The sequence below is a fragment of the Nicotiana attenuata genome, unplaced genomic scaffold, assembly GCF_001879085.1.
Source record: "Nicotiana attenuata strain UT unplaced genomic scaffold, NIATTr2, whole genome shotgun sequence".
NCBI lineage: Eukaryota > Viridiplantae > Streptophyta > Magnoliopsida > Solanales > Solanaceae > Nicotiana > Nicotiana attenuata.
The window spans coordinates 315,304-332,987 of record NW_017670670.1 but is presented as its reverse complement, the minus strand read 5'-3'; the positions used below and the strand labels follow the sequence as shown (position 1 = coordinate 332,987).

General features: G+C 40.3%; 1 protein-coding gene across 1 annotated transcript; it reads left to right on the top strand.

Annotated features, from left to right (window-relative positions):
* The first annotated feature begins 467 nt into the window (after window positions 1–467).
* LOC109242115 (21 kDa protein) lies at window positions 468–1,635 on the top strand. Its single transcript, XM_019408945.1, has one exon. It carries the CDS (start codon window positions 729–731, stop codon window positions 1,341–1,343), a length of 615 nt encoding a protein of 204 aa, XP_019264490.1. The 5' UTR covers window positions 468–728; the 3' UTR covers window positions 1,344–1,635.
* The last annotated feature ends 16,049 nt before the right edge of the window (window positions 1,636–17,684 follow it).

The window sequence follows — 17,684 nt, the reverse complement described above, 5'->3', positions numbered from 1 at the left end:
TAATTCATGCACATTTGCCAATAAGACAAAGACCTTAGCGAAGCCAACCAAACTCTTGATTCCATTTTTTCTTTTACTCTTATATTACTCCATCCATTTTAATTTATATGACACAGTTTAACTCATCATGAAATTTAAGAAAAAAAATATTTTTAAAATTTGTAGTCTTTAAAACATAGAGATAAAAGCTTTATGGGGCCATAATATGTGTGTGACTATAAAAGCTTTTTATTGAGGATAATATAGGTAAATGAAAACTTTAAAGTTAATTAAATATAAAAATATGTATTTTTTGAAACAGACTAATAAAATAATGTGTTATATAAATTGAAAGGGAGGGAGTAGATGGTTATCCGCACACATCTTTAGTAGTGACAGTTATTCTTACATGTAGGCCTATGCATGCTGATGTGTATTGTCTTTAAGTAGCTATACATTGAGTTGAATTATCCTTTACCATGCCTGTGACCCCATGCAAACAAGAGCTTAGGTCCTACGAGGAATGTCGCCAGATGCACGTACATGAACTAAGGCAAAGAAGCAGCGGAAATTTAACCTTTTTGCCATTACATTTAAACTGTACTAGCTCATCCCCTAGCTCTCCTACCCACAAGCTCCTTCTATAAATTCAGAAACCAACTGCAACCCCAATTTCATCATAACTCGAACTAACTTTAGTTTGAGAGAGACAAACAAATTACAGAAGGTTATTCATTAGAGAAAGAGAGATGGAAGGTGCTTATACCCGTAGCCATATTCTCACCGTTTTTCTTATTTTAGTTGCCTTCACTTCTTCTTCATTCATGAAGTCAGCTTCAGCAGCAAGACCAGCCGCCGGAGATACAAATACAGAGTTTATAAGAACATCATGCAAGTCAACGACTTATCCAAACCTCTGTTTCAGCTCATTATCAAGCCGTGCAACTGCTATTGGAGTTTCCCCTCAACTTCTTGCCCATGAATCCCTCACCGTCAGTGTCGAAACTGCCCAATCAACATCGGCTATGATGCTAAAGTTGGCACACGTCCAAGGCTTGACTCCGAAAGAGGTCGGTGCCATGCATGACTGTGTGGAGGAACTAAGTGACAAAGTCGATGAACTGAGAAAGTCTTTGGGGGAAATGAAGCAGCTATGGGGCAAAGATTTTGACCTTAAAATGAATGATATTCAAACTTGGGTCAGTGCTGCCTTGACTGATGAGAATACATGCACTGAGGGGTTTGCCGGAAAAGTCATGAACGGGAAAGCTAAGACTGTTGTAAGGGGAAAGATTTTGGAAGTTGCACATTTGACAAGTAATGCCTTGGCTTTGATCAACAGCCTTGCCGGTCTTCACGGCTAAGTTAAATGTCAACTATATATATATAGTGATACTCTTCTTTTAGAATAAGTGTACTTAATTCCAGCTTAATTAGTTGATTCCTGTAATAGCAAATTAAAGACATCTGCCTTAGATGAATTTCCTACATGAAAATTAAAGGTTCAATATGCATTTGTAATTAAGAAAATTATTAGTATCTTGTCCCTCACCAGTCGTTTGTACTGCGCAACAAGGAGTGAGGGAGCGATCAATCAAAAAGGTGTGCTAAAAGTTAAAAAGTGCCCACAGCAATGATTAGGTTTACACAGTCCTATTGGGTGAAAGAGAGTACGCGGCTGTTATATTCATTCTCCATCTGTCACTGCATGTTTACAAAAAAAACATATTTTAGTGGGATTCAATTAATAGATGAATTTTCACTTCCACTTTTTTATTATATTTATTATGAATATTTATCTATTAAGTGGTTTGAATTTGATAATTTAAAATGGTTTAACAAGTTATCAAACATGATTTAAGAGAAGATGCAGGAAACCTGTATAGCGGGCTTTTATTTAGAGCTTGAAGAAACCAATATGGGAGTAATTAAAACAAGCAAAAAATAGGCAGTAAAAAGGGTAATATTTTATACCAGTTACCCATCAGAATTTTTTTATCGAGTTTAATTAATTTAATATACCAATTCAGCTCATTAGTGAGACTGTTTTTGGGCCTAGGTCCTCACGATTTTAAAACGCTGGAGGTGCGATTCGCCATTTTCCCCACAACCTTTTCAAAGATGTGGGATTCGCCTAAACTCAGTTGATCTTTGAGGTTTGCCCCACTATTGTTCAAAGATTTGAGATTCGCCTAAACTCAGTTGATCAGATGTTTGTCTCATCATCTTTCAAGGTTGCACACGGAGTGACTCTAATACCATACGTAACAGCACAATGCATTAGTGATATTGTTCGTTTTAGGACTAGACCCGCATAATTTTAAAACATGTCACTAGAGTCTAAGGCTTGTTTATGTATATACCTAGTATCTCTTCCGTATTTTATTGATGTGAGATTCGTTCGAAGCGTCACATTTAACCAGAAGAATAAAGCAACTATACTTCTCAATCCAAAACAAGTAGAGATTAGTTATTTGGATCTTCACTTACCATGCATCTTAAGCTCATCTTGTGCCCAATATAATAACAAACAATAACAATAATAATACTAAGAAGAAAAAGAAGAAGAGTAGGAGGAATAATAGTAGTACTAGAAGCTCTCAAATTAGTAGGACACAAAGACTCGTAGAAAACATATGTAAGATTAAATAAAAGAAATTTTTACCTCCTATAGCAAAGGTTAACACCTTATTTATTTTAATTAAATATTATTTAAAAAAATTATATTCTATAGATACCTTTTAATGTTTATAGCAAAATATTTAATTTTGGTTACCTCCTACCCCTAAGCTACTAAATACGCTATTTAGTTACACTATTTTCTTTCTCTCTCTACTTTGATACACTATTCAATAATGAAAGCAGTAAGTTTTCTCTTTATGAATTCGCCATTGAAGGCTCGAAGGCTTTGACGTTGTTTTTTTGTTAATTCGTCATTGAAGGATATAAGTTAATTCGTCTTTATCAATCAATTCGTCATTGAAGGATATAAGTTTTTGTGATTTCTACATCTTCTGAGATATGGCGTTGAAGGCTTTGACGTTGTTTTTTGCCATTGTGGCGGTCTTATCGGCGGTTGCTTCTGCTCAGGAAGTGACCTCGGCTCCGGCACCATCGCCGGACCAAGGCGGCGCGTTTTCACTACCGGCTTTCGGTGAATGGCGGATTCGCCGGAAATTAGGGTTTGTTCTTGAACAAAGACGACGGAGTTCGGGCTGAGCAACTTGATTTTCTGTTAATATATTTCAATGTATTTTCATGTATTTCATTGTATTTATTATCTTTTTTTTCATTGTAATTCAATGTATCTCGTTGTATTCCATGTATTTTATTGTATTCACTATCTTTTTTTTTCAATGTATCCCACTGTATTCTATGTATTTCATTGTATTCACTGTCTCACTATATGTGTGACGACCCAAAGGGTCATCACCTGTTTTCTCTCTTTTCCGCGCTTCCGAGGCCTTGAAAACCTCATTTTTTAGTCGCCTCAATTTGCGTGCGCAGTCTGGGCGCGTAGCCGGAAAGCTTAAATATGAACTCCGTGTGAAAAATGCTAAATTTTGATATTAATATGATTAAAGTTGACTTTGGTCAATATTTTGGGTAAACGTACCCGGAACCGTGATTGGACGGTCCCGGAGGGTCCGTAGAAAAATATGAGACTCGAGCATATGCCCGGAGTCGAATTCCGAGGTCTAGAGCCCGAGAAATGAATTTTTCTGTGAAATTGTTTTTCTGAAATTAATATGGAAATTTGAAAAGGAAATTGATTAGAACGTGTTGGTATCGGGACCGTATTTTGGTTCCGGCGCCCGGTACAAGTCTTATATGTTGTTTAAGCGCTTTCTGTGAAATTTGGTTGAAATCGGATGTCATTTGACGTGTTTCGGACCTAAATATCTAGAAATGAAAGTTTATGAAGTTTGAAGAAAAAGTGATGATTTTAAGGTTTGATTCCACATTTATGATGTTATTTTGGCGATTTGATCGCACGGTTAAGTTCGTAGGATGTTGTCGAGTTAGTGTGTGTGATTGGTTAGGAGCCCCGAGGGCTCGGGAGTGTTTTCGGAGGTGTTCGGGGTAGTTTTGGACTTAGGAAGATTGCAGAAAATCTGCAACAGGTGCACAGTGATTTTCTCCTTCGCGTTCGCACTATGCCTCTCGCGTTCGCGAAGCTTCAGCTTCATCCTTCATCGCGTTCGCATCACCTCCTCGCGTTCGCGTAGAGTATTTTGACTCAGAAGACTTAGCCTTCATTTTACTCATCGTGTTCGCACTTATATCCTCGCGTTCGCGTAGTGCATAAGGCTCCCTTCATCGCGTTCGCGCAGGTGTCCCCGCGTTACGCAATAGACAAACGTCCTCGGACCTACCCCCCCCCCAGCTTTCTCTCCGCGTTCGCATCATTCCAATCGCGAACGCGATGCCTTGCCCAGGTACCCTTCGCGAACGCGACACTGTTCCCGCGAACGCGAAGGGCAATTTTGCCCAGTGATTTTTTTTAAGTTTTCAGGAAACAGTAGCTACGGGTCTCATTCAAAAACACACGAGCTCTCTTCTTCCTCAAGCATTTAGGAGTCCATTGAAGCCCCCATTCTTCAAGACCACTTGGGTTAGTAAATTCCCACTTGTTTCTTCATTTTCCATCATTAATTATCAAATTGCTAAGCTCAAATCATGTAATCTAGGGTTGAAATTGGGGGAAATGGGTAGAATTAGGGCCTTTCAGTTTCCTTTGATTTAGACCTCGTTTTGGGGTCGAATTCGAAAACAAATTGTATATCCGGGCTCGTGGGGGAATGGGTGATATGAATTGTTCGAACCTCGGGTTTTGACCAAGCGGGTCCGGGGTCGATTTTTGGAATTTTGGGACGAAAGCTTAGAAAACTATATTTAGGCATTATAAAGTCGTTATTTCATAGATTTGATTGAGTTGGAGCCGAATTCGAGAGGGAAGGCGGTCGTTGTGGATTGATTTAGCTGTGGAAGTTGAGGTAAGTGTTTGGTTTAACCCTAACTTGAGGGAATAGGAGTTGAGTCTTGTTTGCTATTTGCTAATTGACCGAGTACGGTGTATAGGCATGTTGACGAGTATCTATACACTGGTGTCTAGCATGACCGTGAGTCCGTATATTGTGTTTATTCCTATTTTGTTGTGACTCTTCCTCTTGTAATTGATGAACTCTATATAATGTGAAGAGTATGAGAAAGAATTATGATTTGTGAACTCTTTGGAGCGTTGGCTTGAATGATAAAGTAATTATTGAGAAGAAAAGAAAGAAAGAGAAAGAAGTGTGGTTATTCCCTTGCCGGGCCGTATTCGTATATTGATTACCTCCCTTGCCGGGATGTGAAAGTTATTATTGTTGTTCCCTTGTCGGGATTTAATTGTTTACTTGTGTTTCCCTTGCCGGGACTTCTATTACTGTTTGTCTATCCCCTCGCCCCATTGTTTTTGATTATTCTTTGGTGAGGACGAGGGATAAAGCACGAAGGGTGATGCCGTGCACGATTGTGATATGATTATTAATGCACGAAGGAACATTCCGTGCCCTGATTTGATTACTAATGCACGAAGGGTCATTCCGTGCCATCATTTTGGGAGGTAAAGCACGAAGGGTGATGTCGTGCACTTTATACGATTGTTTGGGTGAGAATGAGAGTAAAAGCACGAAGGATGGTGCCGTGCAACTGTTGATTTCCTACTATCGTTGCTATTGTAGTTGTACTGTTTCATTCCTCAATTATTGATTTTATACCTGAACTGTTACAGCCCCTACAGCATGCTCCCCCTTCCCCTTTATTGGTTAATTTCTGTATACCTTTATATTGCATACATATATATTGAACTGCACAGGTTTGTTTGGTAGTCCGGTCTAGCCTCGTCACTACTTCGCCGGGGTTAGGCCAGGCACTTACCAGCACATGGGGTCGGTTGTGCTGATGCTACACTCTGTGCATCTTTTTGCACAGATCACGGTGTCGGAGCAGCTTTTGGACAGCAGTAGGAGTTTTGGGAGCTGACTTCAGTCCAGAGATCCCGAGGTAGCCTTGCTGGCATCCGCATGGCCCGGAGTCTCTTCTATCTTTACTTTAGTTTGTTACCCTTTATACCGGAACAAACAGAATTATGTTTTTATTCAGACATTATATTTAGCATTCTCTAGACGTTCGTGAGTTTGTGACTCCAGTTCTGGGTAGAGTTGTATTGAACTTCCGCATTGTTTTCCGTTTATTTATATTTAAGACTTCCGTTTTTCTATTAAATGATTCGTTATTTTTATTAATGTCGATGTTTGCTAAAAGAGATAATGAATAGTTGGCTTGCCTAGCTCCTAATAGTAGGCGCCATCACGACTCCCGAGGGTGGGAAATCCGGGTCGTGACAATATGCCTTGAATGTATTCATATGTTTTTTTATTTAATATAATTTATGTATTCACATGTATTTTATAATTTCTCTGAAGATTGCTATGTTTTTGGGGTATTTTTCGGTTGAGAATCTTTTTTATAACTGAAAATACAAAATTTGTGTGTTATAATTGAGTTTGTTGAGTTATATTAGGAATCTATTATGTTAATTGATTCACTTTCCGTTTTAAAAACAGTGTAATCCCCTATTTCACGTTGTGAATACAGTCGAATACAATAATCTCTCCAACATTAATCCCATGTTTCACTCCACGAATACAGTTGAATACACTCGAATACAACAACTGATTAGCTGGACTTTCCTCATTCACTACTAAAAATCACCTGATTACCGACATAACAGTACCGACGGACTTTTTTCCGTCGGTATTCCGAAGGACTTTCCGACGGAGTCTCTCGATACTCTAGAATTTTTTAATTTCTAATTTTTTTAAAAAAGAACCGACGGAAGTCCGTCGGTAAATAATGATATTTTGACCGGTCAAAGTTTAAATGGTTGTACCGACGGACTCCATCGGTAATTTAGTGACGGACTCCCTCGGAACATTTTGTATTTATATTTTTGAATTATTTTTTTTAGATACCGACGGTGTCTCTCGGTGCTTTAAAAAAAATGAAAAAGAAAATATAGTTGTCGACGTATACTAAATCGCTATTGCATTTACATAATATTTTGAATTTGTTCTTATAGTACCGATGGATTTCCGTCGGTAATTTAAATATATAATATTATACATAATTATTTTTTATTTTTTATTACACAATACCGAGGGAGGCCGTCGGTAAGTCCCTCGGTAAGTATTTACTTAACTATCTTAGTGGTTCATTAGCCTATTTATTGAAATTTATACTAAGTGGATGTAATTACACTACTTAAAAACATATTAGTGGTAATTAGCTTAGTAATTTATAATTACACAAAGTAAGTGAATTTGTAGTATCCTTAACTACATTGATTAATCTATACATTAATAATTACATACTAAGAAGAAGTGTATTAGTCGTTTTCATAAGAAATATTAGTGATGGTTTATCTTATAAATTGATAATTACTGTAAGCATAAGTGTATTAATGGTGTCCTTAAGTAACGTTAACAATTAGTGAACTAGTGGTATCCTTATATAAGTAACTTTAGTGATTGATTAGCCGATATATTGATAATTATACGCTAAATGGAAGTGTGTTAATAATATCTGTGAGAAATGTTTGTGATTGTTTATCTTTAGTTTGATAATTAAAGTAAGTGGAGGTTTATTAGTGGTATCGCTAAGTAATATTAGTGGAATTCTGAAGTAACGCTAGTNGGTTGAAATTCATCAAAAAGGGGTAAAACTAGGGCTTGAGTTTTTGATATTTCAAATTGGGATTTGATAGGTCATTTGAGCTCGGATTTGGGAGTTCTTGGTATGTATGGACTCGTGGCGAGACGAGGAATCCGGTAATGTGAGTTTTGTAATTTTTCGAGAAGTGGGCCCGGGGCTCGGGTTTTGCTAGTTTCGAGATTTTTGCTATTTTTCGATTTGTTTTCGATTGGGTATTGTTCCCTTAGCATATTGTGATGTATTCGCTCTGATGTTGGATAGATTCGACGCGTGTGGAGGCCGATTTGAGGAGAAAAGGCGTCGCGAGCTAGAGATTTGTCGGTTCGAGGTGAGTAATACTTGTAAATGATATCCTGAGGGTTTGAAACCCCGAATTTGTACATCAAGTGCTATATTGAGGTGACTTGCACGCCGGATACGAGCGTGGGGTAGAGCACCGTTGGGGATTGTGACTTGGTCCGTCCCGATTGATGAAATTACAAAGTATTTGACTGAGACTACTTGTTATCATCATAATTTGGGCTGATTGCCATGTTTGGGCTTCGTGCCAACTATGTGAATCCTTCAGGGATTGATATCACTATTTTCGCATTATTTTGCATACTATTTGATCTCGGTCCAGGGTTTTAATACTGTTTCTTTTGCAAACTCAGCCATTTTTTCTAAGATTTGAAAATTTAAACAATATTTTATTGACATTTTGAGCTGAGAACCATTATTTTGATATTGCCCAAGTGGCTTATGTGCATTTTGGACTGAGCATGGATCGGGTTGCGCGCCGCAGCAGTGTTATAGTGAGTTCTAGATATATGGATGGCTCGGGCTGCACGCCGCAGCGGTACTGTATTGATATTGAGGCTGAGGGCCTGGTTGATGCCACGAGATGGCTTGATTATTGCGCTTGGGCTGTAGGAGCCCCTCCGGAGTCTGTACACACCCCCAGTGAGTGCCGTCGACGTTAAATATGGTTGGCTCGGGCTGCACGCCGCAACGGTCATATGCCTTGCATTGCTCTCATGCATTGGTTCCTGTTTGTATTACGTGTCATGATATTCAGCACTCTCATTTCATTGACATCCATGCTACTTCTTGTACTGATTACCAGAATACCCTGGTGTTATTTGTTAATGGAGTGGTGTGCCCGAGAGGCTGACTTACGTGCTGACTCGCACTATCTGTTTCGCATTCATTTGCTTAACTGTTGAAAAAGATATTTTCAAAAGAGGTTTGTAACTGAGCCCAGATAGATTTTCTAAAGGATTTTTACGGTTTTACTGTTTTCTCAAAGGGTTGCACTGTTCTATATAGCATGATGGAGTGTCTTTCGTGATTTCTTGCTGCTCGGTTATTATTTACCTTTATTACTCACTGAGTTGGAGTACTCACTTTACTCCCTGCACCTCGCGTGCAGTTGCAGGTATTTGTTACCCGGTAGCGGGTTTGAGCTGATTGAGGATTTTGTTATCGTAGCTGAGCAAGGTGACCGCCGGCGTTCGCGGCACCGGACTTCGTCTTTTGACTCCAAATTTTATTTCGTATATTACCGGCCTTGTAGTTGTGATCGGATTTCTTTAGATGCTCGTGACTTGTGACACCCCGGTCGGGCTGTGTAGGGTTGAAAATTATCTGTATAAATGCCATTTAGTCGTATTTATCCATTCATTTATGTTTAATAATCGTTAAAGAGACGATGGGTTAGTTGGCTGACCTTGTCTTCACGAGAGGCGCCATCACGACCGGGTTTGGAAATTGGGTCTGACATTTTTTTACTGATTCATTAGCTTGTGCATTAAGAATTACACTAAGTATGAGTGTATTAGTAATATCAGTAAGAAAAGTTAGCGATCGATTAGCTTATAAATTGATAATTACATAAAGCAGATGCATATTAGTGATATGCTTAAGTAATGTTAATGATTGATTAGCCTATCTATTAGTAATTACACTGATTACGTAAAAGTTTATCAGTAGTAGTTTTAAGAACTAATACTAATTGATTAGCTTATACCTGAGAAATGTTAGCGATTAATGTGGTTATAAATTGATAATTACAAAAAGTAGATGCGTATTAGTGGAATCCTTAAAGTAGACACTAAGTAGATACGTGTTCTACTCTATATATATATATATATATATATATATATATATATATATATATATATATATATACACACACACACACACACACACACACACATATATATATATATATAGAAGTGTATTAATAGTATTCTTAGTTCTCACACTCAGCATAAGTGTATTAGAAATATATCAGTAAGAAATGTTAGCGATTTATTAGCTTATAAATGGATAATTACAAAAAGTAGATGCGTATTAGTGGTATCCTTAAGTAATATTAATGATTGATTAGCCCATGTATTAATAATTAGACTAATTAAGTAGAAGTGTATTAATAGTATTCTTAAGAACTATTACTGATTGATTAGCTTATAAATTGAAAATTACACTAAGTAGAAGTGTATTAGTAATACCAGTGTCACGACCCCAAACCCGGTCGTGATGGCGCCCAACACTAATGCTAGGCAAGCCCGACCATTTACTCTCTCAACCCGAGCACAAAGCTCAAAACCAATTAATTAGATACTTAAAATCAAATATTAATACTCATAGTTGAAATACTCAATTAAAACAATACGAAATACTGACATAAACTGTAACTCCCAAAGACCTGGGGTCTAGAGCCTCTAACTAATACAGAGTCAAGAATCCTCAAAATAAGTATGTTCTAAAGTACAGAAATAATAAAGGGATAAGGGAGGAGTCGGATCCTGCGGACGTCATAGCAGCTACCTCGACCACTCCTGGAACTCTGGAAACCAGCGGCTAGCTCAACTAAGCTCCCGAAGTACCTGAATCTTCACACAAGGTGCAGGGAGTAAGGGGTGAGTACTACCAACTCAGTGAGTAATAAGCATATAAAATGTTTGAAGATAAGAAATCCACGAAATGCCACAAAGTAAAGCTAAAACTAACAGTCCAACACTTAACTACGAACCAACAACAAAACAACTTCAAATATATCAGTCAAGTATAATGTAAGGATGCAATGCAATGCACATGACCGCTACGGCGCGTAGCCCGATCCATTTAACGTCGACGGCGCTCACTGGGGGTGTGTACAGACTCCGGAGGGGCTCCTTCAGCCCAAGCGCAATATAATCATATCATTCGCTGCGGCGTGCAGCCCGATCCATACTGAGTCCACAACATGCATATGAGTCACGTAACAGATCCATACTTATGTGGGACCGCTTCTGCGGCCATATGACCGCTTATGCGGTTTTTCATTAAATCCTTGGCCTTCCGCTTTTGCGCCCAACCATCCGCTTCTGCGGATCTCACCATTCCGCTTCTGCGGCCAAATTTTCGCCTATGCGGACCCGCTGAAGCGATACCCCGTCCGCTTTTGCGGAATTACCACGGTCCCTCATGGACCGCTTATGCGATCTCTTAGCCGCATCTGCGGAACCGCTTCTGCGGCTCCTTTTCCGCAGATGCGAAAATACCAGAAGCCAGGTGCACCAGACCTGCAACAACATCAAGATTCTCCGTTTAACCACCCGAAATCACTCCGAGGCCCCCGGGACCTCAACCAATAGCACCAACACACCCCAAGACCTTATTCAAACTTGTTCTAATCATCAAAACACTATCGTTAACATCAAAATCATCGAATTAGCACGGATTCAAGCCTAAGTTAAACTAAAACTTCCGAAACTTGCATTTGATCTAAAACCCGTCCTAAACACCTCTGAATGATCTGAAACTTTGCACGCATATCCAAAATCACCTAATGGAGCTACTGCAACTGTCGGAATTCCATCCGACCCTTGGATCAAAATCTCACCTACCATCTGGAATTCACCAAAATCCAACCTTAGCCAATTCAAGCCTAATTCTACACCGGACCTCCAAATTCAATTCCGATTGCGCTCCTAAGTCACAAATCATCCCCCGAAACTAGTCGAATCATCGGAAATCCATTCCGAGCCTTCTAACTCATAAGTCAACATTCGGTTGACTTTTCCAAACTAACCTTCTCATAAAGAGACTTATTGTCTCATTTCTAACCGAACTCTAACCGAATTACTTCAAATTCTCCAAACACATATAATGAAACATATAGGAGCATAAAACGGGGAAAACGGGGCGGTAACTCCCGTAACGACGGGTCGGGTCGTTACATCCTCCCCAACTTAAACAAACGCTCGTCCTCGAGTGTATCCAGAGTTGTTCTAGAAGCCAACCAACAGCTGAACAATCTTACCAATCATATACCCGGGGTGATCCTCGCCACCCTATCTCGCATAGACCCGATAACACAATATAGCCGAACTTCCACAGTCCCTTTAAGCCATAGACCATAGAACCACGTTGCACTTTCCGAAAAAATCATACCCAAGATCAGACATTCACATCTATACTCAGAGTAAGCCCGAACCAGCTGTAATAACCCATACTTGCACCCTCAGGTGACAACATATGATATACCGCCTAAACCAAACACTCGGAACTATAACTTCTATTCACAGCAGTTGTCCCCAGCAACTAATTACCGGCAGAGAACCTCTCACTATCTAAACCCTTATTCCAACACTCTCATATACTGCCAACGATGAATGAAACACGCTATAAACTGTAATCATCTCTCAGATCAACCATTCATGAAACCACTTCCCTTGACTGATATCACAACAGATTTCCGGGTCAAACCTCGATATTATCTTCCTAACAAGCTGAGATCAAATCTGTCCGTATGCATTAATGAACCCAACGATCACCTCGAATCCAACACAACTCTGGTGATATGATATCTCCATACAAGCCTAAACCACAACCTCAAGCTCATCAATACCATTACAACACAAGGCTGAGACTCCGTCTCGCATCGTAGAAATATAACAACTGAATCTCCCTCGAAAGGTCGTACCCAACACTCCATATAACAACTCCGAGCGACACGCAATTACTCTTCCCGCTCGACCTCCACTATGAATCCCCTAATAGAACTGCACCACGTGTGCCCATAACCAGCAAATCATACGCCTCACAGCACAGAAAAAGTAACTCATAGATCTCCTCAGCTCACTAATAAGTTCAATAACGATCGAATTAACCTGTCCCTCAACAATACAACTTGGGACTAACCAAGCTAACTCAAGCTACATACGTAGCCACGCTGGCCTGCCAACGAACTCAATACTAAGAAGTCCGAGGCTGCTCCTTCCGCTACTATAACCCCTGCCAGAGCCGTACGATACGGTGTCCGGCACCAATTAAGTACCGAAATCCACAATCTCACCCGGCGATATGTCCGGCCACAAGAAATGCACTCGAACAGTCCCTCAATACTGGAACTGAATCAATGGTAGAAGCCTCTGCACTGGCATCCGCCACGAAGGCCCAATCAAGAACATCAATCCTTTCCAGCCATCCGCTGGTCCTTGAAATATAAACCATTCTACTAGAACATAGTCTAATGCACCTTGCCACGCAGCCTGTGGCATTTTCCGACATCGCCCATAATGCAATAGTTCAAAATCTTCCAACACTAAGAGAACCAGTCTGAACTCCAACATCACAACTTAGCCTGTACATCAGAACTCCATATAACACACAATTCATCATACCTGATCCCAGTTTCCACCGTGCGAATACATGCACACATTTGATACTCCTTCATTCCACGACAGATACTCGATATTTACCTGTGTTACCGAGCAAACTCGAATACCACCAATGGACCCAACAAGAACATGTCGCACTACTGCCGAAATATAATCAGTTTAATCACATTATCTTTTTCTGAGACATATACTCTCATCAAATCACTTCCACTTAGCAGCATCTTTTTCCCCAATCATCCGAAGATCATTTATCTAATCACTTAGGAGGAATCACTACACATCCCATGCTCTGCATGACATACACAGGTCTTGTTCAAATTCTTACAGTACTGACACGACGGATGAGACCTGTACACATTCATAACTACTACCAAAACAACAATTCATTAGTTCTATACNGCCTAATTCTACACCGGACCTCCAAATTCAATTCCGATTGCGCTCCTAAGTCACAAATCATCCCTCGAAACTAGTCGAGTCATCGGAATTCCATTCCGAGCCTTCTAACTCATAAGTCAACATTCGGTTGACTTTTCCAAACTAACCTTCTCATAAAGAGACTTATTGTCTCATTTCTAACCGAACTCTAACCGAATTACTTAAAATTCTCCAAACACATATAATGAAACATATAGAAGCATAAAACGGGGAAAACGGGGCGGTAACTCCCGTAACGACGGGTCGGGTCGTTACATCCTCCCCAACTTAAACAAACGCTCGTCCTCGAGCGTATCCAGAGTTGTTCTAGAAGCCAACCAACAGCTGAACGATCTTACCAATCATATACCCGGGGTGATCCCACGTCACCCTATCTCGCATAGGTCCGATAACACAACATGGCTGAAATTTTCACATTCCATCTAGTCCATAAACCATAGAACCACACTGCACCTTCCGAAATCATACACAAGATCATAACCTCACATCTATATTCAAAATAAGCCTAAACCAGCTGTAATAACCCATACTTGCACCCTCAGGTGAAAAACATATGATATACCACCTAAACCAACCACTCGGAACTATAACTTCTATTCACAGCAGTTGTCCCCAACAACCAATTACCGGCAGAGAACCTCTTACTAGCGAAAGCCTTATTCCAACACTCTTATATACTACCAACGATGAATGAAACACGCTATAAACCGTAATCATCTCTCAGATCAACCATTCATGAATCCACTTCCCTTGACTGATATCACAACAGATTTTCGGGTCAATCCTCGATATTATCTTCTTAACATGCTGAGATCAAACCTGTCCGTATGCATTAATGAACCCAACGATCACCTCGAATCCAACACCACTCTGGTGATATGATATCTCCATACAAGCCTAAACCACAACCTGCCTAATACACGCACCCGTAAGAAACGGTCTGGACATGTTCAAATCGGGACAAACGGCTCCAACGAAAGAGCTGTACCTCAAGCTCATCAATACCATTACAACACAAGGCTGAGATTCCGTCTCGCATCATAGAAATATAACCATTGAATCTACCTCGAAAGGTCATAACTCCATGTAGCCTCGCTACAATACGCGATCCTATCCCAACACTGTTACACATGAAACGCCTCAAGACACTGTGAATCAAAATTCAACAGCCACACACAATTAATGTCTGACACTAAAGCAATTCATCACACCCACGGTGAAACAGATAACACACGACACGCAACCTGATAGGCCATACCCAACACTCCATTTTACCGAGCGACACGCAATTACTCTTCCCGCTCGACCTCCACTATGAATCCCCTAATAGAACTGCACCACGTGTGCCCATAACCAGCAAATCATACGCCTCACAGCACAGAAAAAAGTAACTCCTAGATCTCCTCAGCTCACTAACAAGTTCAATAACGATCGAATTAACCTGTCCCTCAACAATACAACTTGGGACTAACCAAGCTAACTCAAGCTACATACGTAGCCACGCTGGCCTGCCAACGAACTCAATACTAAGAAGTCCGAAGCTGCTCCTTCCACTACTATAACCCCTGCCAGAGCCGTACGATACGGTGTCCGGCACCAATTTAGTACCGAAATCCACAATCTCACCCGGCGATATGTCCGGCCACAAGAAATGCATCCGAACAGTCCCTCAATACTGGAACTGAATCAATGGTAGAAGCCTCTGCACTGGCATCCACCACGAAGGCCCAATCAAGAACATCAATCCTTTCCAGCCATCCGCTGGTCCTTGAAATTATACTTAGTTATGAGCTTCTTTGGTTATGGATCGGTTATAGTTTATTGTAACCGGTTGTGAGTCGGTTATAGTTTGTTGTAGCCGGTTGTGAGTCGGTAAACCATTCTACTAGAACATAGTCTAATGCACCTTGCCACGCAGCCTGTGGCATTTTCCGACATAGCCCATAATGCAATAGTTCAAAATCTTCCAACACTAAGAGAACCAGTCTGAATTCCAACATCACAACATAGCCTGTACATCAGAACTCCATATAACACACAAATCATCATACCTGATCCCAATTTCCACCGTGCGAATACATGCACACATTTGATACTCCTTCATTCCACGACAGATACTCGATATTTACCTGTGCTACCGAGCAAACTCGAATACCACCAGTGGGCCCAACAAGAACATGCTGCACTACTGCCGAAATATAATCAGTTTAATCACATTACCCTTTTTTTTGAGACATATACTCTCATCAAATCACTTCCACTTAGCAATATCATTTTCCCCAATCATCCGAAGGTCATTTATCTAATCACTTAGGAGGAATCACTACACATACCATGCTCTGTATGACATACACAAGTCTTGTTCAAATTCTTACAATACTGACACGACGGATGAGACCTGTACACATTCATAACTACTACCGAAACAACAATTCATTAGTTCTATACTCTTGGCAAGAACTATCACCTCATTCTGAGCCAAACAATGGTCTTAGCTCTTTAATTTTACTTCACATACTCAGATTGCACTGATCTCAAATTCAATGATCTCGTCTTACCCAGTACGAACTGTTCGGGCAATAAGCCACTCCAGACATAATTATAAGTCGTATATGATGCCCCAATGTGCCAATAGGCTACCAATTCGAACGCAATACAAAAGAAAACGAGCTCTGGAAGGAACTACCGAACCCTACGCACTAATACAGACTTTCCTTGGAAAACAGGTAGCAAGGCATACAAAGATAGTGTATAGAAAACTATACTCGATTTCACACTGTTGCGGCGTGCAACCCGATCCGGATAACATACCCATGGCGGCGTGCCACCCGATCCACACATAGATCTCGCATAAGGAGATACACGTCGAGCCAAATCTGCTCATTATAACAAAATACCAAATATCGGTCATGAGCATGCTAAGTGCATAATATCATCCCTGAGGGATATTTAGCGTTATAAACTACAAAACTCAAGCACAACTGAGGTGCGATATACAGTCTGAATTTCAAGAGCCAAGCTGCTGAAGTAACATCATTCCTACACGGATTCTCAACACATAAGCAATTTCTCGAGGCATTTCACAAATCACACGGCGTAATGCAACACTACGCGAGATACCTGGCAATGAAGCATCAACCTAACTACTCCTCCATGAGGACCACGTTACAAAAATGCACACATCTGGCCTGATATAGATCCACTATTCACATTAAGTCCATCCACCGACTTCAAGCCGATTCTGCTCACAATGAACCAGTTTGACAACCTTTCAAGGGTCCATAATAACTCCCTTTTTCACATAACACACAAGAACAACCATCACAATCGGGGTAATCCTTCCCAGTTCACAACCCAATATGCCAAGTGCCCTCCAGGCATGAATTCCTCAATTTAACGACACCATCACAACCTTGATACTTGGTTTACATCTTTAATCAGTCAAGTGACTACATGCCACACTTATATAATCTTCCAGTGGGACACACTCCCACAACCTACCGCAACAATATTTGGGGCGTACCTCCAAACCACCGGTCGCACTAACGCTAAAGAGCGATCAAGAATCATTAGCCAGGACGCAAAGCCCTTTTTACAAAACACCGATATTAGGTGACGTTGAAGACAATACCAATTTACCTTAACAATCGAAACTTCTTTCCTGCTCATCCGAGCTCATGACATCTTTGTCAAAATTTTCCCTTTACTCGTGCCATTCTCAGCCCAATCTCCACGACCAGAGCTGATTCACCAGCATGCATCAAATCAGAACTAACATAGTACATAACCACCGATCCGCTAACCAATAGCAAGCTCCCCAACTTGGCTCGAAGCCATATATCACAACACACTATACTCATA

Coding starts and splice junctions, on each gene's coding strand:
- LOC109242115 (XM_019408945.1), top strand. CDS start 729: ATGGAAGGTGCTTATACCCGTAGCCATATTCTCACCGTTTTTCTTATT.